This window comes from Dipodomys merriami, unplaced genomic scaffold, assembly GCF_024711535.1.
Source record: "Dipodomys merriami isolate MVZ:Mamm:240054 unplaced genomic scaffold, mDipMer1.0.p SCAF_700, whole genome shotgun sequence".
NCBI lineage: Eukaryota > Metazoa > Chordata > Mammalia > Rodentia > Heteromyidae > Dipodomys > Dipodomys merriami.
This window is the reverse complement of record NW_027206292.1, coordinates 118071-136917: the sequence shown is the minus strand read 5'-3', so window position 1 is coordinate 136917 and position 18847 is coordinate 118071. Positions and strand designations below refer to the sequence as shown.

The following is an 18847-nucleotide window of genomic DNA, read 5'->3' as shown; positions in this document are numbered from 1 at the left end:
GCCCCGAGGGGCGTCCCGGAACCGCGGGGCGGAGCCGAGGGCCGGCCGTGGCTGACCGTGTTAAGGGGGCCGCGCGGGCCGCGGAGTCCCAGGATCGTGGAGCAGGCGGCACAGCCCGTGCAGAGCACGGCCACGCCGACGTGGCGGTGAGCGGGGCGCGCGCGAGGAGGGAGGACGGGCGCGGGACGGGCTCCGGAGCTGGGCGGCCTGACCTTCCCGGGTGGCCCGGGAGACGACCGGCACCACGCGTGCCAGGGGACCCGTGCGCAGCCAATGGCGCTGGCAGGGTCTCGCCGGAGCCCCTGGAGCTCCTGGGCCTCCTTCATGCAGAGCCTCCCTTTTGGACCACGTTGCCCTCTGCCCCGAGTCCTGCGCCTGGCCAGGCGCCCGGCCGGGCTTATGAATGGGCGGCGCGCGGGCAGCGGGCGGCGGCAGGGTCGCGTGCGGGCAGCGACGGCGGGCGGAGAGTTGGTCGGCTACCGGGAGTCGCGCCTGGTCGGACTGCTTGGGCAGGATTGCACCCCCAGATCTCTGCGTCCGGCTGAAGGGCTCCCAAGGCGATGGGCCAGCGCCGTCCAGCTGCGATTGTCCTAAGTGGAAAAGTATGGGCCGCCTGCGCTTCTACCACCTGAGAAATTTGCTTCCCCCAGGACCGAGGAGGGAATTGGGCTTAGCTGTGGTGTTCGTGTCCACCGAGTCGGACCCTGGGGTGGTTTGAAAAGTCAGGCCACGGCTCGCCGAAGAGATTCAGTGTCTCCATTCTTACAGCAAGCGCACACACTGGTTTAGATTCATGCTGACCACCAGCTCTTGGGTCCCGCAAGCCCCGCGTCTTTTCCAAGCCACCGCAATGCCCGGCTCTCGTGTCATTTTGCACGACTTCTGAGTTTGTCTGTTTAGTATCTGTGGCCGTTTTCTATACTTATCATTCTTAGAGGTTTATCTAAGGACCCACGTTAGATGGTCTTGTCTGTGTATTTGCCTCCTTTTCTCTCCCCCCTCCCCGCCAAAATGCAGGGTTGAATGTTTTGGGTTTGTTTTTTGGCCAGCTTGGTAAACCCTGGAATTAGGTATGCATTTGAACGTACAGGTTTGAAAGACTTAAAAACTTGCCAAGTTAATAATTTCTCTCTCTCTGTCTCTCGGTTTCTCTCTGTCTCCCTGTTTCTCTGTTGCTCTCTCCCTCCTCCTCTCTTTCCTCCTTCCTTCCACCTACGGGTTGCATTCCTTTGGAAAAAAAAAACTGGTCTCCATTTTGGAGTTTGTTCATTGGCAAAGTGCAAAAAGTGACTGAAAACCTTGGCTAGCATTATTTTCTATTTAGGACAATGTGTTTGAAAGGACCTTGCCCTTCATCTCTGATCTGTGCCAAAGTTTGCAATAAGATAGGGAATGAAATTTGTCCCTTGTTATTTACTTAGAAATCACTCCATTGTTTGAATGAAAACTGCATAAAATTGGTTGCTGAATTGGTTATTTTAATCCTATGTGTTAAAACATTGCCTATTTTTCTTTCGATTCAGTATTTATGAAGTTCATGTCTCACCAGTAGTTGATTTTTGTCTAACTTTAGAGAATAGTTTATAATAGCTTTCCCAAACTCTGTGGGCTACAACTCAAAAATACCAAATCAAGACTCAACTGGAGAGAAGCCTAGGAAACACTGAAAAAGTGTCCCCAGGTGATTCTCAAACAAATGGAGAACTTAATGACCCAGGTGTTAATGCTTCAAGTGTGGTTGGAGGGCCTGCATTATCAACCTCACCTTGGAAACTTAAGCCTGGTAGCTTCCTGGTCCCACCTGAGGCCTGCTGAATCAGAATTGGCTTTGTACCCTGACCACTGGTGAACCTGCTTGTTTACTGCTGGGAAAAGCTGGGGTGGATGAAGGGTCTTGCTCTGAGAATGCATGATATATCAGTCCCATGTGTTTTGTTTTTGGGTGTGTGTGTGTGTGTGTGTGTGTGTGTGTGTGTGTGTGTGTGTGTGTGTGTGTGTGTGTGTGTGTGTGTGTGTTTGGGGTGTGTGTGTGTGTGTGTGTGTGTGTGTGTGTGTGTGTGTGTGTGTGTGTGTGTGTGTGGTTTTTGTCTGTTCTCTAATTCACTTTGTGTAGGTGAGGACCCCCAACTGAAGTGGTCACTTTGCTCATAGAGCAGGCACTTTCAATAGGTTTGAGTGACTCTGCAGGGGTTTTGACCCCAGGGGTCAAGACTTCTTGCATGCACTTCTCCAAACTTATGGGGCTCCCAGCACAGGCTGCTATTTTCAGGCTCTGAAAAACTAGTCTGTTGTGGTTTGGGATGTCTGTGGTGGCCTTCTTACCTGGTATTCATTTGTAAGGTTTTCCTAAAGGTTTGTCAAATTACCGGTGAGGGCTGAAGCAATGAAATTCAGGGAAGGATTTTATTTTTGAGCTGGGGGGTGTGAACTTTTTATGGAGCAGTACATCACTCAGCTACATTGATACCCCAAGTCCAATTCCTTAGGAGCCTTCTACTCAGTCCCCAGAAATTCAGGTGCAGTAATTGTGCAACAAGCACAGAAAATGTGTGCTGTAGAGATTGGGCTAATGATAGGCTCTTGCCTCCTCCCAGGAATATCGGTGCCTGTCCTGAGTTCCAGAAAGTTGTCTCCCGCAAATGCCAGTGGCACCATGAAGTCCAATCCTGCCATCCAAGCTGCCATTGACCTCACCGCAGGAGCTGCAGGTAATCCCAGAGCAAACTGCCCTCTTTGTTCTTCAGGCTTCTCAGTGGGACTGAAAGAAAGTGGTTTAAGAGCATTCCTGTTGTCCTGTCAGGTGATACCCCATACCCTTGGAATGAATCCACTTAATGGCAATTTGAAATTGTTCAGAACATGACAATAGGTAGAATAATATCTGTTACATTAAAACTTGCAGCAGTCAGGGTAAAGAGAACTACTGGAAAATGGCTCAGAGATGAAGTCATGTTTACTGCCACCTGGCTAAGATATGCAGTGACACTGGACTTCTACCCTAAACTTGACAGTCTTCAGATCCTTTGTCATACAAAAATAACAGTGGGGGGCTGGGAAGGTGGCTCAGTGGTAGAGCGCTTGCCTTGCATGCATGAGGCCCTGAGTTCAATTCCTCAGCACCATATAAGCAAAAAGAAAAAAGCCGCAAGTGGCACTGTGGCTCAAGTGGTAGAGCGCTAGCCTTGAGCTGAATTGCTGAGGGACAGTGCCCAGGCCCAGAGTTCAGGCCCCACGACCGGACCCCCCCCCCCCCAAACAAAACAAAACAAAACAAAACAAAAAAAATAACAGTGGGCCACCTCTTAGTAGCCCTGCCTTTAGTGGTGCTGGGAAGGAAAGAGGGTCCCCTTTAGAAGGAAGACTGATCCTCCACTTGTCTTACAGTCAGAAAAGAAAAGAAGAGGTAATAGATCTTGTTGGGACTTACTGAGCTACTCAGGCTGACCTTTAGAGCCTGAGCCCAAGGGCAGACTGAAGCCAGCACTAGCCACGTGCAGCCAACAGTTTAGAATGATCACTTTTAAGATGCAGGCACAGTGGGAAGTTGAGTATGGGGCAAAACTGGGTTGTCTCCCATGTCATTTTGTTTTATTAGAGTCTTCTTTTACCTCAGGGGCAAAGGGTGTGTTTGTTGCTCAATGCTCTCTTATCCAAATGGTACTTCCTGGCTCAGCAAACCAAGTGTGATGGGGGAGGGGGGAGTAGGGGAAGAAGGGTGGGCACCATCTCTCAAACTGTCCTTTGCCCAGTTGTATTAAAAAAAAAAATCCTTGTTCAGAGAAGAGCAAAGTTTTTTCCATGAACCAAAGGTTGGCCAAAGTAGGCTAGTGAGAAAGCTTCAGACAGCATATTTCGGATACTATAAAGATCCCAGGGAAGCATAGCTCTCCAGATTAGAGACCATAGGCAGCTGTTCCAGACCAGTGAGCAGGCCTGACAGCTGGCTACGTTGCACCCAGAGGGCTCTAGTCGACTATGTACCTTTTGGGCAGACCCCTACACTTTATGGAGGAGAACTGTAATTCCCCAGGCACCCTGGGAACCATCTCTCCCCTTCCCCATTGCTACCCTTGAGGACACTGGGAGAATGGCACAATTTCCCACCCTCCTCTGGCTTCCTAGTAGCGTCTGGGGAATGTTCTGGGTACAATTCTCATCTCTGTAGTAGGAGTGCTTATAACACGGAAGAGATTTCCAACTTGGGGCATTTTATGTCCTTCTGTCAGTGGAAGATCTATCTGTTGTGATCAACTTATAAGGCTTATACCTTTTTCTGTTTCTATTCATTCAGGTATTTGTATATCATAAGTAAAATCCGTTTTAAATGTAAATTGTAACATATTTACCTTGAGTTAAGCCTGGTATATATATATTTAACAATGGTAATACCATGTTTCAGACCTTCTACATATTGATACTTTGTATTCCTGCAGCCTCTGGGGAAGGTATTTCTTTCCTGAGCTCAGCAACACAGATTTGCCCCTGCCTAGGACAAGCTCCTGGCAGGCATAGCAACTCATTCCTCACTAGTGACAAAGGGCTTTCATCCTAGTGTGGATGACCTAAAAAAGGAAGCAGCAGTCCTACTTTTTTGGGGGGGAGGGGAGGGTGGGATCGGTCCTGAGGCTTGAACTTAGGGCCTGGCCACTGTCCCTGAGCCTCTTTGTGCTCAAGGTTAGCACTCTAGTGCTTGAGCCACAATGCCACTTCTGGCTTTTTCTTTGGAGATGAGAGTCTCACGGACTTTCTTGCCCAAGCTGGTTTTGAACTGTGATTCTCAGATCTCAGCCTCCTAAGTCGCTAGAATTACAGATGTGAGCACTGGTGTCTGGCTTTGGAACTGTGTCTTTTTTTTTTTTTTTTGGTGTGTGTGTTGGCGGGGAGGGGAGTGTGTTTTAAAATTTAAACAAAGATCTCCTGCCAGGCAGGTTTTTCTATCCAGTTTACGTCTTCCAAAGTGCCAAGAAGTTGTCATTGTCCCTGTCTGGTTGCTGCAGAAGTTCTAGGACAGGATCCTGGGAAGCTAAAAAGGGGAATTTAAAGCAGATAGTTGGGTAGTTATTGAAACGAGATATCAGGGATCCTCAAAAGTGAATGACCTGAAACAAGTCTGGGTAGTACTTTAAGAGCCAGTAGTTTAACAATTCCAGTGTTGTAGCAGAGCAGCTATCTGGCCACTGTGTACTGTGCCTTCTTAGGTCCCATAGTTGGGAGATGGGGTATTTTGAGTCATTGAAACTTATCCTCTTAAATGTCTAAATGGAAAACAACTAAAAAAAAATCCTTTTGGGTGTGTGTGTGCCCATAAATGGGGCTTGAACTCAGAGCTTGGGCGCTGTCCCTTAGCTTTTTTGTGCAAGGATGGCACTCTTTAGAGTATCATGGACTCTTCTGCCTGAGCTGGCGTCAAACTGTAATCCTTAGATCTCAGCCTCCTGAGTAGCTAGGATTGCAGGAATTGGCCACCAGTGCCTGGCTTTCAAAAACTTTGTGACGGGACTGTCTTAAGAACTGTATGTTCCACTGCCCCTTTGAGCTGGGCTGTTATTGGTTGGGTATTTTGAAGTTCCCCCGTCTGACCGCCCTGTGAGCTATCCTTTCTTCTACTCATGATGCCCCTGCTGACAGATGGCTTCAGTGCTTTGTGATTTGATTTGTTGCTTGTGTTGAAGATTAACAATCTGAATGCTACTGTGTTAGTTGGACTTTCTGTCACTGTGACAAATACTTGAGCAAACCTACTTAAGGAAGGAAGGGTTTATTCTGCTCATTGTAGGTACTTCTCAATCCTGTTGAGTAAATCTTAGTCTGACCAGCTCTGAATGCTGCAGAATATTAACCGTTAAGCGTTCAAGTTAAAGAGGTTTCCGGCAGGGGTCAGCTCTGTTCTCTGTGGGATGAAGTAGCCAGGCCCCTCCCTTTACCTGGTGCCTGAACCACAGTTGCTTTTCTGATTGCAGGCCAGGTGAGCAGGCATGAGGTCAGGGAGTTTCTCCCTCACCCTGTGTGTGGCTCCTGTCACTCCCAGACATTAGCCACACGGTTGTAACCACTTGGGTGGGAGGCGTGTGCCAAGTCCTGCCACTGCTAACTTTAGTGCTACCCTATGAGGTGGGCATGGAGGAGAGACAGAGGTTCCAAGGTACATCCCCTGCCTAGGACCTCATGGTCCCTGGGATTGCCACCCCTTGGTAGCCTGAGGCTGGGACTGTAGAACACAGGTCCTCCCTGCAAATGGGAGCTTCTAGGACTGGGCACAGTAGGAAGTTATTTACTGGAATCAGCTAGAAGGTTTGGGGAGAAAAGTAGCCAGAAAGAAGGGAAAAAGATAAGCCTCTGGGACTGGCCACATGTCCTTCATGCCCATGGATCACGAGAAAGCTGCAGACTCATGCTTCAGAATTGTCCTGCTTCCAGGGGGAACAGCATGTGTACTGACCGGACAGCCCTTTGACACAATGAAGGTGAAGATGCAGACGTTCCCTGACCTGTATCGGGGCCTCACTGACTGCTGCCTGAAGACCTACTCCCAGGTGGGCCTCCGTGGTTTCTACAAGGGCACCAGCCCGGCGCTGATCGCCAACATAGCCGAGAACTCGGTGCTCTTCATGTGCTATGGCTTCTGCCAGCAGGTGGTGCGGAAAGTGGTTGGATTGGACAGGCAGGCGAAGCTGAGGTGAGTTGGGCACTGGTGTTCTGTTGTTGGTTTTGTTTTTAAACTAGTGCTCCTGCATGGTCACAGTTTTAATGACACATACTGGGAAGAAAGTTTCCTTTTTCCAAACAACTGTCTCTGTGATTCTGATGTCACACACTATTCATGCATTGAGCAAAGGAGGCCTGACCACTGCCCACCATCAAAAGGAGCCACTGAATAGTTCCATCTCTTCAAAAAGATGCTTGCTTACTTCTCTCTCTCTCTCTCTCTCTCTCTCTCTCTCTCTCTCTCTCTCTCTCTCTCACACACACACACACACACATACACACATACACTTTTGCTTTCTTGCTTTCTTCCTTCTGGTCCTAGGGCTTGAACTCTGGGGCCTAGACACTGTCCTTGAGCTTTTGTGCTCAAGGCTAACACACCACAGTTTGAGCTACAGCTCTACTTCCAGATAAGAGTCTGATGGGGGGCTGGGAAGGTGGCTCAGTGGTAGATTGCTTGCTTCGAATGCATGAGGCCCTGGGACCAATTCCTCAGCACTACATAAGCAGAAAAAGCCAGAAGTGGTGCTATGGCTCAAGTGGTAGAGTGCTAGCCTTGAGCTGAAGAGCTGAGGGACAGCGCCCAGGCCCAGAGTTTAGGCCCTATGAATGGCCAAAAAAAAAAAAAAGAGAGAGTCAGATGGATTTTTCCTGCCTGGGCTGGCTTCAAACTGAGATCTTCAGATCTCAACCCCACTGGCCCCTGGCAAGCATGCTTTTCATATGCACATAAGTGCTGGACTAAAATTGTGGAAGCATTTTAGGCTCCCCTCCATTATTAAAATTCAGAGTGTTGGAAGAAGTTGCCTGGGCCAAGTGGATTTGAAGAGAAAACATGAAACATGAGCAAGGGTTGGAAACTGGGACTGAGTTTCGCTCCAATATTTGTGTGGTCTTCCTTAAGGTATTTATTATGCCATGTATATAGAGAATTTGGAAACCATTGGGATGGATAGCCATCTTCCTTTGAACACTGATTTTTTTTTTTTTATGTTCTAGTATTGGGGCTAGAACTCAGGGCCGCACACTGGTTTTTTGTTGTTTTGTTCTTTTGTTTTTCCTCCCCGCCTTGCCTCTCCTCCCCTCCCCTCTTCCTTCCTCCCCTCCCCTCCTCTCCCCTCCCCTCTCCTCTCCTCTTCTCTCCTCTTCTCTTCTCTTCCTTTCTTTTTTTTCCAGTCCTGGGGCTTGAAACTCAGGGCACTGTCTCTGAGCTTCTTTTACTCTACGACTTAAGCCACAGTGCTACTTCTGGCTTTTTTCTGTGTATGTGGTACTAAGGAGTTGAACCCAGGGTTTCATGCATGCTAGGTAAGCACTCTACCCCTAAGCTACATTCTCAGCCCCTGTTTTCTTTTTTTGTTCTCAAAGCTGACATTCGACTGCATAAACCACAGCTCTAGTAACATCAATTTATTTGAAATGATTTACAATGAATACATCTGCTCTGTGCCTGCAAAAGGCAGTCTTGTTGGTTGTCCCAATAGGAATTGGAAGGCCAATGCAACTTGTAACCCATCAGATTAAGGATGGTTCCTTGTGGACAGACATGTTTTCTGGTGATGCTAGGGGGGGGTCAACCAGGCCCTTTTCATAGACCACGATTCTTTCATGATTGATGGAACTTGGCTTTAATGGATGGGATGGTCCTAGGAGATGGTGGAGGAGAGAGGAAGACTGAGCACTGATCCTACATACAGCCTCCAACACAGAGTGGGCAAGAGGGAGACATGAAGCAGAGGCAGAAGTGGGGGCAAACCAGGAGAGAAGACGGGAGACCACAGTGCGTCACAGGGGAGACTGAACAGACGCAGAGTGATAAGTAGCCTCAGCCTTCTCTCCAGCTCAGGGGGGACATTCTGCCTGAGGGGCCTGGATTCTTGTTCTCCCTCAGCCTCCTGGTGAAGTACACAGGAGAGAAGCCAGGGATTGGGATGGGCACCTGTGTGAGGTTCTGGGGGAAGAACCCTACACATCCCATGGAACAAGGCTGCACCCCCACCCTGCCCCCGGCCATGGGACAAGACTGTGATTTTGCCTTCTGATGGGGATAAAGCTGTGAGGGAAGGGCCTCCCTGTTCCCCTATTCCCCCCGCCCTGCCCACCCCCCTGCGGAGACCAGGGTGAGAACAGCGCACTTCTGGACTTCTGGTAGAAGATGAATGAATGAACGACACAAAGCCTTCCAGCTCCTTTTCCCCAGACTGTCTCCAGAAGCATGAGCCAGGGTCTGTGAGAAAGGTTCGGGAATGATTTATTGTGTCTCTCCTCTGGGGCACTGAAGATGTTTATTTCAAATAGAACAAATGACATTTAGGTCTCAAGAGATCTTCCAGCTAAGTTCTCCCATAAGGACACCAGCCTGTTTGGCATAGTCTAACACAATGCTAGAATCTTCTCTGAGCTTGGACACCTTTCCTGTCCTCAGCCAAAGAATAGCAGTTGCCTGTAACTATTGGGAAAGTGGTACCTCGAGTCTTGACCAAGCTGTCTTGCCTTACAGATGGGGACTTAGCCCATGTGTTCTGAGCCCCTCCCACCAGTCTCCTTTGTTAGGTCAAGTCAGGGCTCTGTAACTCATGAAGCACTGAGAAGGGATCTACTGCAAGAGCCTGCTGTGGACGTCTGCAGTCACATTGTAAATATTTGCCTGTTCCTGGTTTGAGCATGATTTCTGACCGGGTAGGGTCTTACGCAGCCAGAGCATTCAGGTCATGCTTTTTGTTGAGCAGATCGATCATACAGTGGACTCTTACAAAACCCATCCTATATCTGTGCGCTTTCAGTTCCAGTTCTATACACTTAGACAACACATAGGACTCACAAGGCCCATGTGCCTCCTTTCTACACTGGTAGGTGAAAGTATTTGTTAGAAAGATAAAGTCCATGGCCAATCTGACTTGGCGCTATTCCTGCACTCTAATAAGGTGTCCTGTGTGTGTTCAGACACCTGAGCCACCAGGCATTGGAGACTGGATCTACTCCCACATTTATTGACTGGCGCCTTTGTTCCAGAAAACTTGGCAAATGCTTCATAATGACCCCAACTGATGGTTACCTGTCAGCAGCTTGACAGCGTCCCAGAGTAACATCAAAGACGGATTTGCAGGCCGGAAAGACAGCAAAAACCATTTTAAGCTTTGTTGTTTTTTTCACAATCAAGCTAAGGAGAGATGTGAGGAGGAAGGAGTGGATTGAGCAGCACACAAGTTTCTCTACACCTGAAGCCTGTGTGTCATAGACACTTGTGTCCCTGGCTGGCTCTCCTTTGTCTGATCTTGACTCTGAGGTGTGCGGAAGTCTCCACCGCAAGCAGTGGCCACCTCCTAAAAGCAAGCCCCACTCCCAGCCAGCACTTCTGACACCCAGTGTGTCCACAGCAGCTCCCACACCATCTGCAATCACTTGCAGGTATGAGGCAAAGGCAAGACCTCAGGAAATCAGAACTCAGATCTGCCCTTTAGGCAAGCTTTGATTTCACATGAACATTCACCCTGGCAAAACTTCAGGGCATTGAGTGTGGTAGGTTGGTTTGTATTTTTGCTTGCTGTTTGGAGAAACATTATTAAGGATTCTCAGGGCTTTTGGCCATCTGGGAGGGTTTCTGAAACAGCAGGAGGCTAATGCTTAATGGGTTAGCAGGGGAACCAATTCAAACTTTCCTACCTTCTAGTGCTAGCAGAGCTGCAGGTAACACTGATTCAAGAACTGTTCAGACATTTCCTCCTTTTTCTTGAACTCATACTAGATTCTAGTTTCACAACCCTGCTGCTGGTGTATGTAGATGGTGTTATAGGCCGTATGAGAGGAGGAGAATGCTTCTGGTTTTGTTATTTGTGTGCATTTATCCTGTTAGGATCTCCTTCCGATTGCTAGCTTGGCTCTTCCATGTAAAACCACTGCGTGTGCAGAGGTGTACTGGCTCTACCCACCTCTGAGGCCCCACTCTCCCCTCTCTTGCTTCCTTTGTGGCGAGCTGTTTTCCTCTATTTTATGTTATTATAAGAGGAGATCTGGGTGTTCAGGGTAATGTATAAAGAAAAGAGCTTTACTTGGCTCTCAGTTCTTGAGATTTGAGAGTGTGGCAAGCTCTGTCATCAGGACGTGGTGTATGGTGTCCTGGTGAGTGTATGAGAGGGAAAGATTACATGGCATGACAGAAAGTCAGAGATTCAGAGACGAGGCTAGCTCTGTTGATAAAAATCATGTGAGGACTAACTAGAATCCTGTGAGAGCCAAATGAATCCCTTCTGAGGGTGTCAGTGCTCCCAGCCATGCAACCACCTTCCATGGTACCACCCCCTCCCGCGAAGGTCCCAGCCTCGTTGCTTCACAGTGCAGGTTGGACCTCCAGCCTGTGGGCCTTTTGGAGACACACTCAAGCCATAGCAGGAGGCTGTCCACTGAATTAAAAAGTCTTTTTGCAGTGTAAAAAATTCTAGTTAAATTGATACTGGGCTTTCATCATTGGGTTGGTTTACATCACCTTGGATTTGGGTAGGAAGGGATAGCCTCAGAACTTTATTTATGGTTTAGTGGCATATACACTGAAGTGTTAGCAATGTTTTGGGTAATGGGACTACGGGTAGTATTTTCCCCCTCCATGTGTTTTCTGTGGTCTTTTGGCTTCATGCATCACTGTTAAAACAAAATACTAAAAATTGGGCAGCTTGAGTAACAATCATTTCTCATAATTCTCAAGGCTGGGGAGTCTAAAATCAAGATATTCACAGACTTGATGTCTGGCAAAGGCTTGCTTCTGGTTTTATAGACATGCCTTGGACTATGTCCTCCTGGTTAGTCATGGGGTTTGAACTCTGGGCCTGGGTGCTGTCCCTCAGCTCTTTAGCTCAAGGCTAGTGCTCTACCGCTTGAGCCATAGTGCCACTTCTGGTTTTCTAGTGGTTTATCGGAGATAAGAGTCTCATGGACTTTCCTGCCTGGGCTGGCTTTGAACCATGAAATCCTCAGATCTCAGCCTCCTGAGTAGCTAGAATTACAGGTGTAAGCCACCAGTGCCTGGCTTCTGGTCCCTTCTTATAAGGACACAAATCCCACGATGACTCTCCCACGCTTATGACCTAATCTAAGCCCTGATTGGCTCTCAAGGACCTGTTCTCCAACTATATCACACAAGAACTGAAGCTTTTCAATATATGAGTTTGGGAGCAGGAATAAGCCTCTAGTTTATGGCTGTGTGCTAGAACTCCTGGCCAGCATGCACAAGAGCCTGGGCTCTGGTGTTAGCACTGATAAACACAACACACACACACACACATATGAACAAACTCAACATGGATAGTTATAGGGCAGACCTGGGTTTGACTTCTAGCACTACCACTAAGTAGCTGTGTGAGTTTAGCATGTTATTTATGGCATCTCTAAGCATCCTGTCCTCATGTGGAGACTGGGATATTGTCATCTCACAGAGTCATGGATCTCTGGATGGGACAACATGTGCAAGTCTCCCTTCCTATAAGATGAGAGCTGCAGGAGGGACCTGATGGCCATCTGTCTTCTCTGCTTTCAGTGATCTGCAGAATGCGGCCGCCGGGTCCTTTGCCTCTGCCTTTGCTGCCTTGGTGCTCTGCCCTACAGAACTCGTGAAGTGCCGGCTCCAGACCATGTTTGAGATGGAGACATCGGGAAAGATAGCCAAAAGCCAGAAGTAAGCACTGAATGTTGAGGCCCTGATGCTTGGTCTCTCTTGCCTCAGTGTATGGAGTGATGTTTCATTTTATATAGTGTTGTCAAAATTGGGTTTATCTACTCCCAAATGCTGTTTTCCAGTATACTTTCCCCTAATCGTCAGAGGATAGTTTCCTGAAAGTATTGATCCCACCACCCACCCTGTAGGAGGCCTTAGGAAGAAATGGCGAAACTAGAAGCTGAATAATTTGCTTTTGTCTCGGGTGCAAAAGGCTTGATCTTCATCCATATTTGGGAGGGGACCTAGCAAGCAGCTTTGAACCAGATCTGAGAGCTGAGCTTGCTTTTGTTCTGATTTGGACTGTGAATGCCCATTCTCAGGTTTCACATGAGTGTTCATGCTAATCCTTGAGATCCTAATAGAGCCTTCCCATCCTCTGCAGCCCTCCAAATGTACCACAAAGGGCTCAGGCTCTGCACACACTCATTATTTCTGTTGGCAGGTTGACCAATTTCAGCGATCTGTCTGCTCCTTTCAGTGCCCTATTTTCTTCAGCTTTCAGTTCATTCCAACCAACTTGAATCTATTATTTCTTGTCTGGAAGCTCAAGCCTGTAAGGCTTGAGAACTTTCTGTTGTTGAACTATAGCACACAGTAGTGTAAATACATGCATGTATTCTGGGTTCTATAAACATCCATGAAGTAAAGTCATGAATATAACCAGTACCCAGATTAAGTAGCAGAAAATCAATAGCAATGAAAAGACTATCCTCATGTGCCCTGAAAATTGTTTACAATAATTTAAAGATAGTTAATGATTATGTCCAGTGTATTTAGGCAGATGAATACCTTGTAAAGAAGTATTGCGGGGCTGGGAAGGTGGCTCAGTGGTAGAGCACTTGTCTTGCATGCCTGAGGCCCTGGGTTTGATTCCTCAGCACCACATAAGCAGAAAAAGCCAGAAGTGGCGCTGTGGCTCAAGTGGTAGAGCGCTAGCCTTGAGCTGAAGAGCTGAGGGACAGCACCCAGGCCCAGAGTCAGGCCCCACAACTGGACCAAACAAACAAACAAAAAAGAAGTATTGCTTTTGTGCTTGGGGTATAACAGTGTACAGAAGATGTGTGTGGATGGCAGACTAACTGTGCAAGGTAGATTACTTTTGCACGTTGCACAAGGAAAGGAAGTAGTGGATGGGTCTGGCCAACAGGGAATGTCTGATGGAGCTCTTGGGAGCTAGCTCTCAGAAAGAAGATGTTTGGTTGTGCTCATTTTTGTCGGCTTAGGGCTTGCCTGTCCTAACTCTTTCTCACGGTGTCCCTCCCAGTACAGTTTGGTCTGTGGTGAAGAGCATCCTTAAGAAAGATGGTCCCTTGGGCTTCTACCATGGCCTTTCAAGCACTCTACTTCGAGAAGTACCAGGCTATTTCTTCTTCTTTGGTGGTTATGAACTAAGCCGGTCAGGTTTTGCATCGGGAAGATCAAAAGATGAATTAGGTAACTATGTGTGCATTGACAGAATTTTGGTCTGATGATCTCTGCTTCCTGGGGGTGTGGTTTCTGCAGTCATCTGATCTGTGCACGCCTTTGTGATCCCCACGAAGGCTTTTGATGCCAGAAGCCTTCCCAACAGTAGGTGACTACGAGGACCCTCTCCTAAGGGGCATGACTTTCCTCAGGACAGGAACTGAATCAGTGTCTCCCAGACTGTTTCAACAGTGTGTTCTTTTAAGGAAGAATAAATGCAGAGATTATTTTCTCCATGTGGAAATCAGTATGATGATTGAAAAAGCCTGTAAATGAATCTTGGTAGTGGAACTGGAGGCATGGATCAAATGGTAACACCTTAACCATGAGCAAAAAAGCCAAGCAGAAGTGAAGGCCTTGAGTTCAAGCCCCAGTGTGTACACACACACACACCTCCCACTAACACCTTAACCATGAGCAAAAACGCCAAGCAGAAGTGAAGGCCTTGAGTTCAAGCCCCAGTGTGTACACACACACACACCTCCCACTAACACCTTAACCATGAGCAAAAACGCCAAGCAGAAGTGAAGGCCTTGAGTTCAAGCCTCAGTGTGTACACACACACACGCACGCACGCACGCACGCACGCACGCACACACACACACACACACACACACACACACACACCTCCCACTAATCAAATCAAGCTTGGCAATGTCTTGGTAGCAGTGAAGAGCACAGTGAAGAGTTCTAACTTATCCTATTAAACTGCTGGGCACAACTGTGTGCTTGACACTATGTGTCAAAAATTAACATGTTTTTCTTTTTAAACGATTTATATTGTTATAAAGGTGCTGTACAGAGAGGTTACAGTTACAATAAGTAAAGATATGTTTCTTTTTGGACAATGTCACAGCTTCCCTTGCTGTCTCCCAGTTTTTCCCTCCATTCCCACCTACAAGTTGTACAGTTTGTTTACAACATAGTGTCTAGTGAGTATCTGCTGCATTTGTGAGTTGGTTTTTCTTAAGCATCTCATTTCAGTGAATTAATATAAACTGTGGTTAGTCAGGCTCCTACACTAAACTAATGTATTTAGTAAAATACTTTCTTTTTTTTTGTTTTTTTGGTTATCTTTTGTCCGGTCGTGGGGCCTGAACTCTGGGCCTGGACACTGTCCCTCAGCTCTTCAGCTCAAGGCTAGCGCTCTTCCATTTGAGCCACAGCGCCACTTCCAGTTTTTTTCTTTTTTGCTTATGTGGTGCTGAGGAATCGAACCCAGGGCCTCATGCATGCAAGGCAAGCGCTCTACCACTGAGCCACCTTCCCAGCCCAAGATACTTTCTTAAATGAAAAAAAAAATGGAGTTGTTGGGTATTAAGATACAGTCACAAGAGGAGTTGGGTATTTGTTGCTGACACTTGTAATCCTAGCTACTCAAGAGGCTGAGATCTGAGGATTACAGTCCAAAGCCAGCATGAAAGTCTTTGGGACTCTTATCTTCATTAACTACTCAGAAAAAAAAAGCTACAAGTGGCTCTGTGGCTCAAGTGGTAGAGTGCTAGCCTTGAGAGAAAAAAAAAATCGCAAGGAACAGTGCCCAGGTCCTGAGTTCAAGCCCCAGGACCAGCTCCCCAAAACAAAGCAAAATCAAATATGAAAATAAGGGTGAGAAAGTTAAAAAATACATGGACTTGGCTGCAGAGGCCTGTCTTCTCATCGCCCATCGATGAGACCTGCTGTTCTAGGTGGGCCAGCCCCCACTGAGGATAGGACCAGAGGTGTGGCCACACTACTTGTGACCCCAGCCTAACACAAGCCTTGCTAAGGTTTCCTGTCCTAGTGAGGCCAAGGACAGACCCAATGACCACATGGAACCTTGTGTCCTCCAAGAGTTTTCTTAAAGAATTGTATCCTCCAGCATTACTGTTCTCTGCCTGTACCACTGCTCCACTGATCTCTGAAAATGACACTGAAGATCAACTCTTATTTGCTATTTTTCTCCTCTAGGCCCTGTGCCTTTGATGCTAAGTGGCGGAATTGGTGGAATTTGCCTATGGCTTGCTGTCTACCCAGTGGATTGTATCAAATCTAGAATTCAAGTCCTTTCCATGTCTGGAAAGCAGGCAGGGTTTGTTGGAACCTTTCTTAGTGTTTTGAAAACCGAAGGTGAGTTGTGCTGAGTGCAGAAACAGATTAGGTACACCCAGTTAATTGGTTCTTTTGTTGTTGTCCTGTCAACTAACCCCTAATACCAAGGCAGGGGCCTGGCATGATCTTTTGTTCTAAATAGCCTAAAAGGATTGTTGAGGATGTGGTCTTCCTATGGTTTGAAGTTAGTATAGATCTATGCAAAGATGATGTGTAAGAGGATGAATAAGGGCTTTACAGAAATACAACATCCTTAGTGATGACATTTCTGAAGTCAGAAATAAGCAAGCAGCTTCTGAAGTGACTTGGGGGCAACTTTTAGAGTTAGGCAGGAGAATAATGACTTTAAGTGTTAACTTGTATAGTAACCAACTCCATGGAATCTGTGAAAACCTGTTCTAGCAACCATTATATATTTTAAAACTTGGGTTAAGTTGAGCACTGGTGGTTCACACCTGTAATCCTAGCTACTTAAGAGGCTGATATCTGAGGAGTGTAGTTCAAAGCCAGCCTGGGCAGGAAAGCTCAAGAGACTATGTCCAATTAACTAGCAAAGGGCTGAAAGTGGAACTGTAGTTGATAGAATGCTAGCTTTGAGCACAAAAGCTCAGGGATAGCAACCAGGCCCTGGGTTCAAGCCTTAGTATTGGCATACACAGACACAGACACACACATGAATTGTTTAATTCATGTCCCCTATAGCACACAAACTCTATTTAATACTAGTAACCTCAACTTCCTTAAGTTTGCATGACACTTTATAGTTTTATAAAGTACACATGCTTCCCTTATCCAATCATCCTCAAAGCCTTCACTGTTGGTGCTCTTGCTGTCACCTATGGCTCCAGTTACCTCCTTTTGGCCATAGCAGGCCTTCGTGTTGCGCCATCCATTTCCCAGGAGTTAGCCAGGCATGGAAATAATCTGTTTTGCCCCTAGCATGAACCACCTTTGTGAGAAAGCCTGATCCTTGTCTTGTTTTGACTATTTTCCTTAGGGATACCTGGAAATAAATTCTTTCTTCACTTGTTGGGTTTTATAGCATATGACTATCCCTAAGAAGGGGATTGTCACAGTCTTTGATCACCATTTTGTCTCCTAGGAATAACAGCCTTATATTCTGGATTGAAACCTACTATGATTCGAGCATTCCCTGCCAATGGTTCACTATTTTTGGCCTATGAATACAGCAGGAAGTTGATGATGAGCCAGTTGGAAGCCTACTGAAGTGTCCTGGTGGGTTCTGGATCCAAGCACAGGCATTTAAGAACTACTGTTCATTCAGGGTTTCATGGAGTATGGTAACAATGTCTAATTAATTTCATTTATGGAAGATTTTGCTCATCACCTCCCTTCTTGTACCCTACATCTTAAAACTTTATGGCAGAGCCTCTATTTTACATAATATAACTTGTGCCCATGATTGTACTACAAGAGAAAACTTGCTACTTTTGTTGTCCTTGATGAAATTATACACTTAACTTGAAAGGTCAAATATACTTCTGCTAAGGTGTGATTTCTGCATAAAGCTACATAATGTACACATGCAGTTTGTGTAGTTATGTACTGACAGAAACACCATTTGCTCAGTGTTTCATTGCAAATAGAAATAGCAGAAACCCCACAGGTGACCATTTTTCACAAAAGTAGTTATAAGTGATTACAGCATCTGTTTTAGATGTAAGTGTATTTTTTGTTTTTTTAAGTGTCCTGAACCTGTGTACTAAGAAGTTAAAGATTTTATAATGGAACTTGAGAACTAAAATATCTAGATTTTTAAGAGACTGTATCTGCACATTTGTATGGCTTCTAGATTCTTGATGAAATTTTAGGGTAGGCATCCTACATTTTTGCCCAGATGCAGTACTCTTAAAATAGTGCCATTCATTTTCTAGAAGGGTTCTGAATGTAGTCTGCAGTCTTGACTGGACTGCAGAGTGTGGTCCAGTTTTGCTGACCTTTGGAAAGCAGCATGGCCCTCACCAGCTTCCCAAAGAGCTTCCCTGCCCTGGGCTACTAATTGAAGAAGAGGAACTGGGAATAGATGGGCGGTGCTTTGAGAAAGACCCATGTGGTCTCCAGCCATCTGGATCCAGGTGGATTCCGGGGTGTTCTTTGGGCCTTTGAACGCTGTGATTTCCTTTAGACCATCCTGCCACCAGTCTGAAGCGGATCCAGGAAACAGAGAATGCCAAAGCTAAGAGAAGCCTTGTCTTTGTGTTTAGTGATTGAGTGGTAGAACTCAGTGGGTGAAAGTCTTCTCCAACAGAGCCAGGAAGGGCTGAGAGCTTATACTCCCCAATGAGTAGAGGCTGTGGAGTCTCGACTGACCCATTCTAAAGTTTGCCTCTGAATCCACAAGTTCTTGAAGAAGCCTCACTTCAGTGCTGGAGCCTTCTTTGTTAGTGTGACAGGTTGCTCATGAATTTTAATGGTGCCTGTAGAGGAGATATGACTTTATAGAGCATTAGAACACAAAAAATGCAGTTTTATCAAGCGAGCTGATTATGTATGTTCCACATAAAAAGGAAACAAAGCAAACAAACCCCATGGTCCTTCTGATCCTCATGGACCTGGGGTGGGCAGTTCTTCAGCCATGTGGTAGAGGAGGCCATTCTTGGGGGTAACAATGGTCGACAAGAAATGTGCTCATTACGTTACTCATGTAACTGTAACTTCTCTGTACAGAATCTTTACAACAAAATTAAAAAAAAATTTTTTTTAAAAAAGAGGTCATTCTCACTGAGAAACTTAGCCTCATTGCTCTGTGGTGCTCCAAGACCAGTAGCATGCTCTCAGTAATATGCGTTCTTAATGCTGCCTGGGAAGCCAAAGCAAGTGTGCCGACCATGTTACTATGTCCTTGCTGTGTCTGTCTGT

General features: G+C 46.6%; 1 protein-coding gene across 2 annotated transcripts; it reads left to right on the top strand.

Annotated features, from left to right (window-relative positions):
• Positions 1-42: 42 nt before the first annotated feature.
• LOC138817892 (mitochondrial ornithine transporter 1) lies at positions 43-18740 on the top strand. 2 transcript variants are annotated; one of them, XM_070008661.1, is made up of 7 exons: positions 43-146; positions 2595-2708; positions 6418-6676; positions 12233-12370; positions 13677-13846; positions 15827-15985; positions 17070-18740. In XM_070008661.1, the coding sequence occupies exons 2-7, from the start codon at positions 2654-2656 to the stop codon at positions 17192-17194; spliced, it is 906 nt and encodes a 301-aa protein (XP_069864762.1). In that variant the 5' UTR covers positions 43-146; positions 2595-2653; the 3' UTR covers positions 17195-18740. The 2 variants fall into 2 exon arrangements, with proteins under 2 accessions (XP_069864762.1, XP_069864763.1); XM_070008662.1 differs by lacking the exon at positions 43-146 and adding an exon at positions 519-602.
• Positions 18741-18847: the final 107 nt, after the last annotated feature.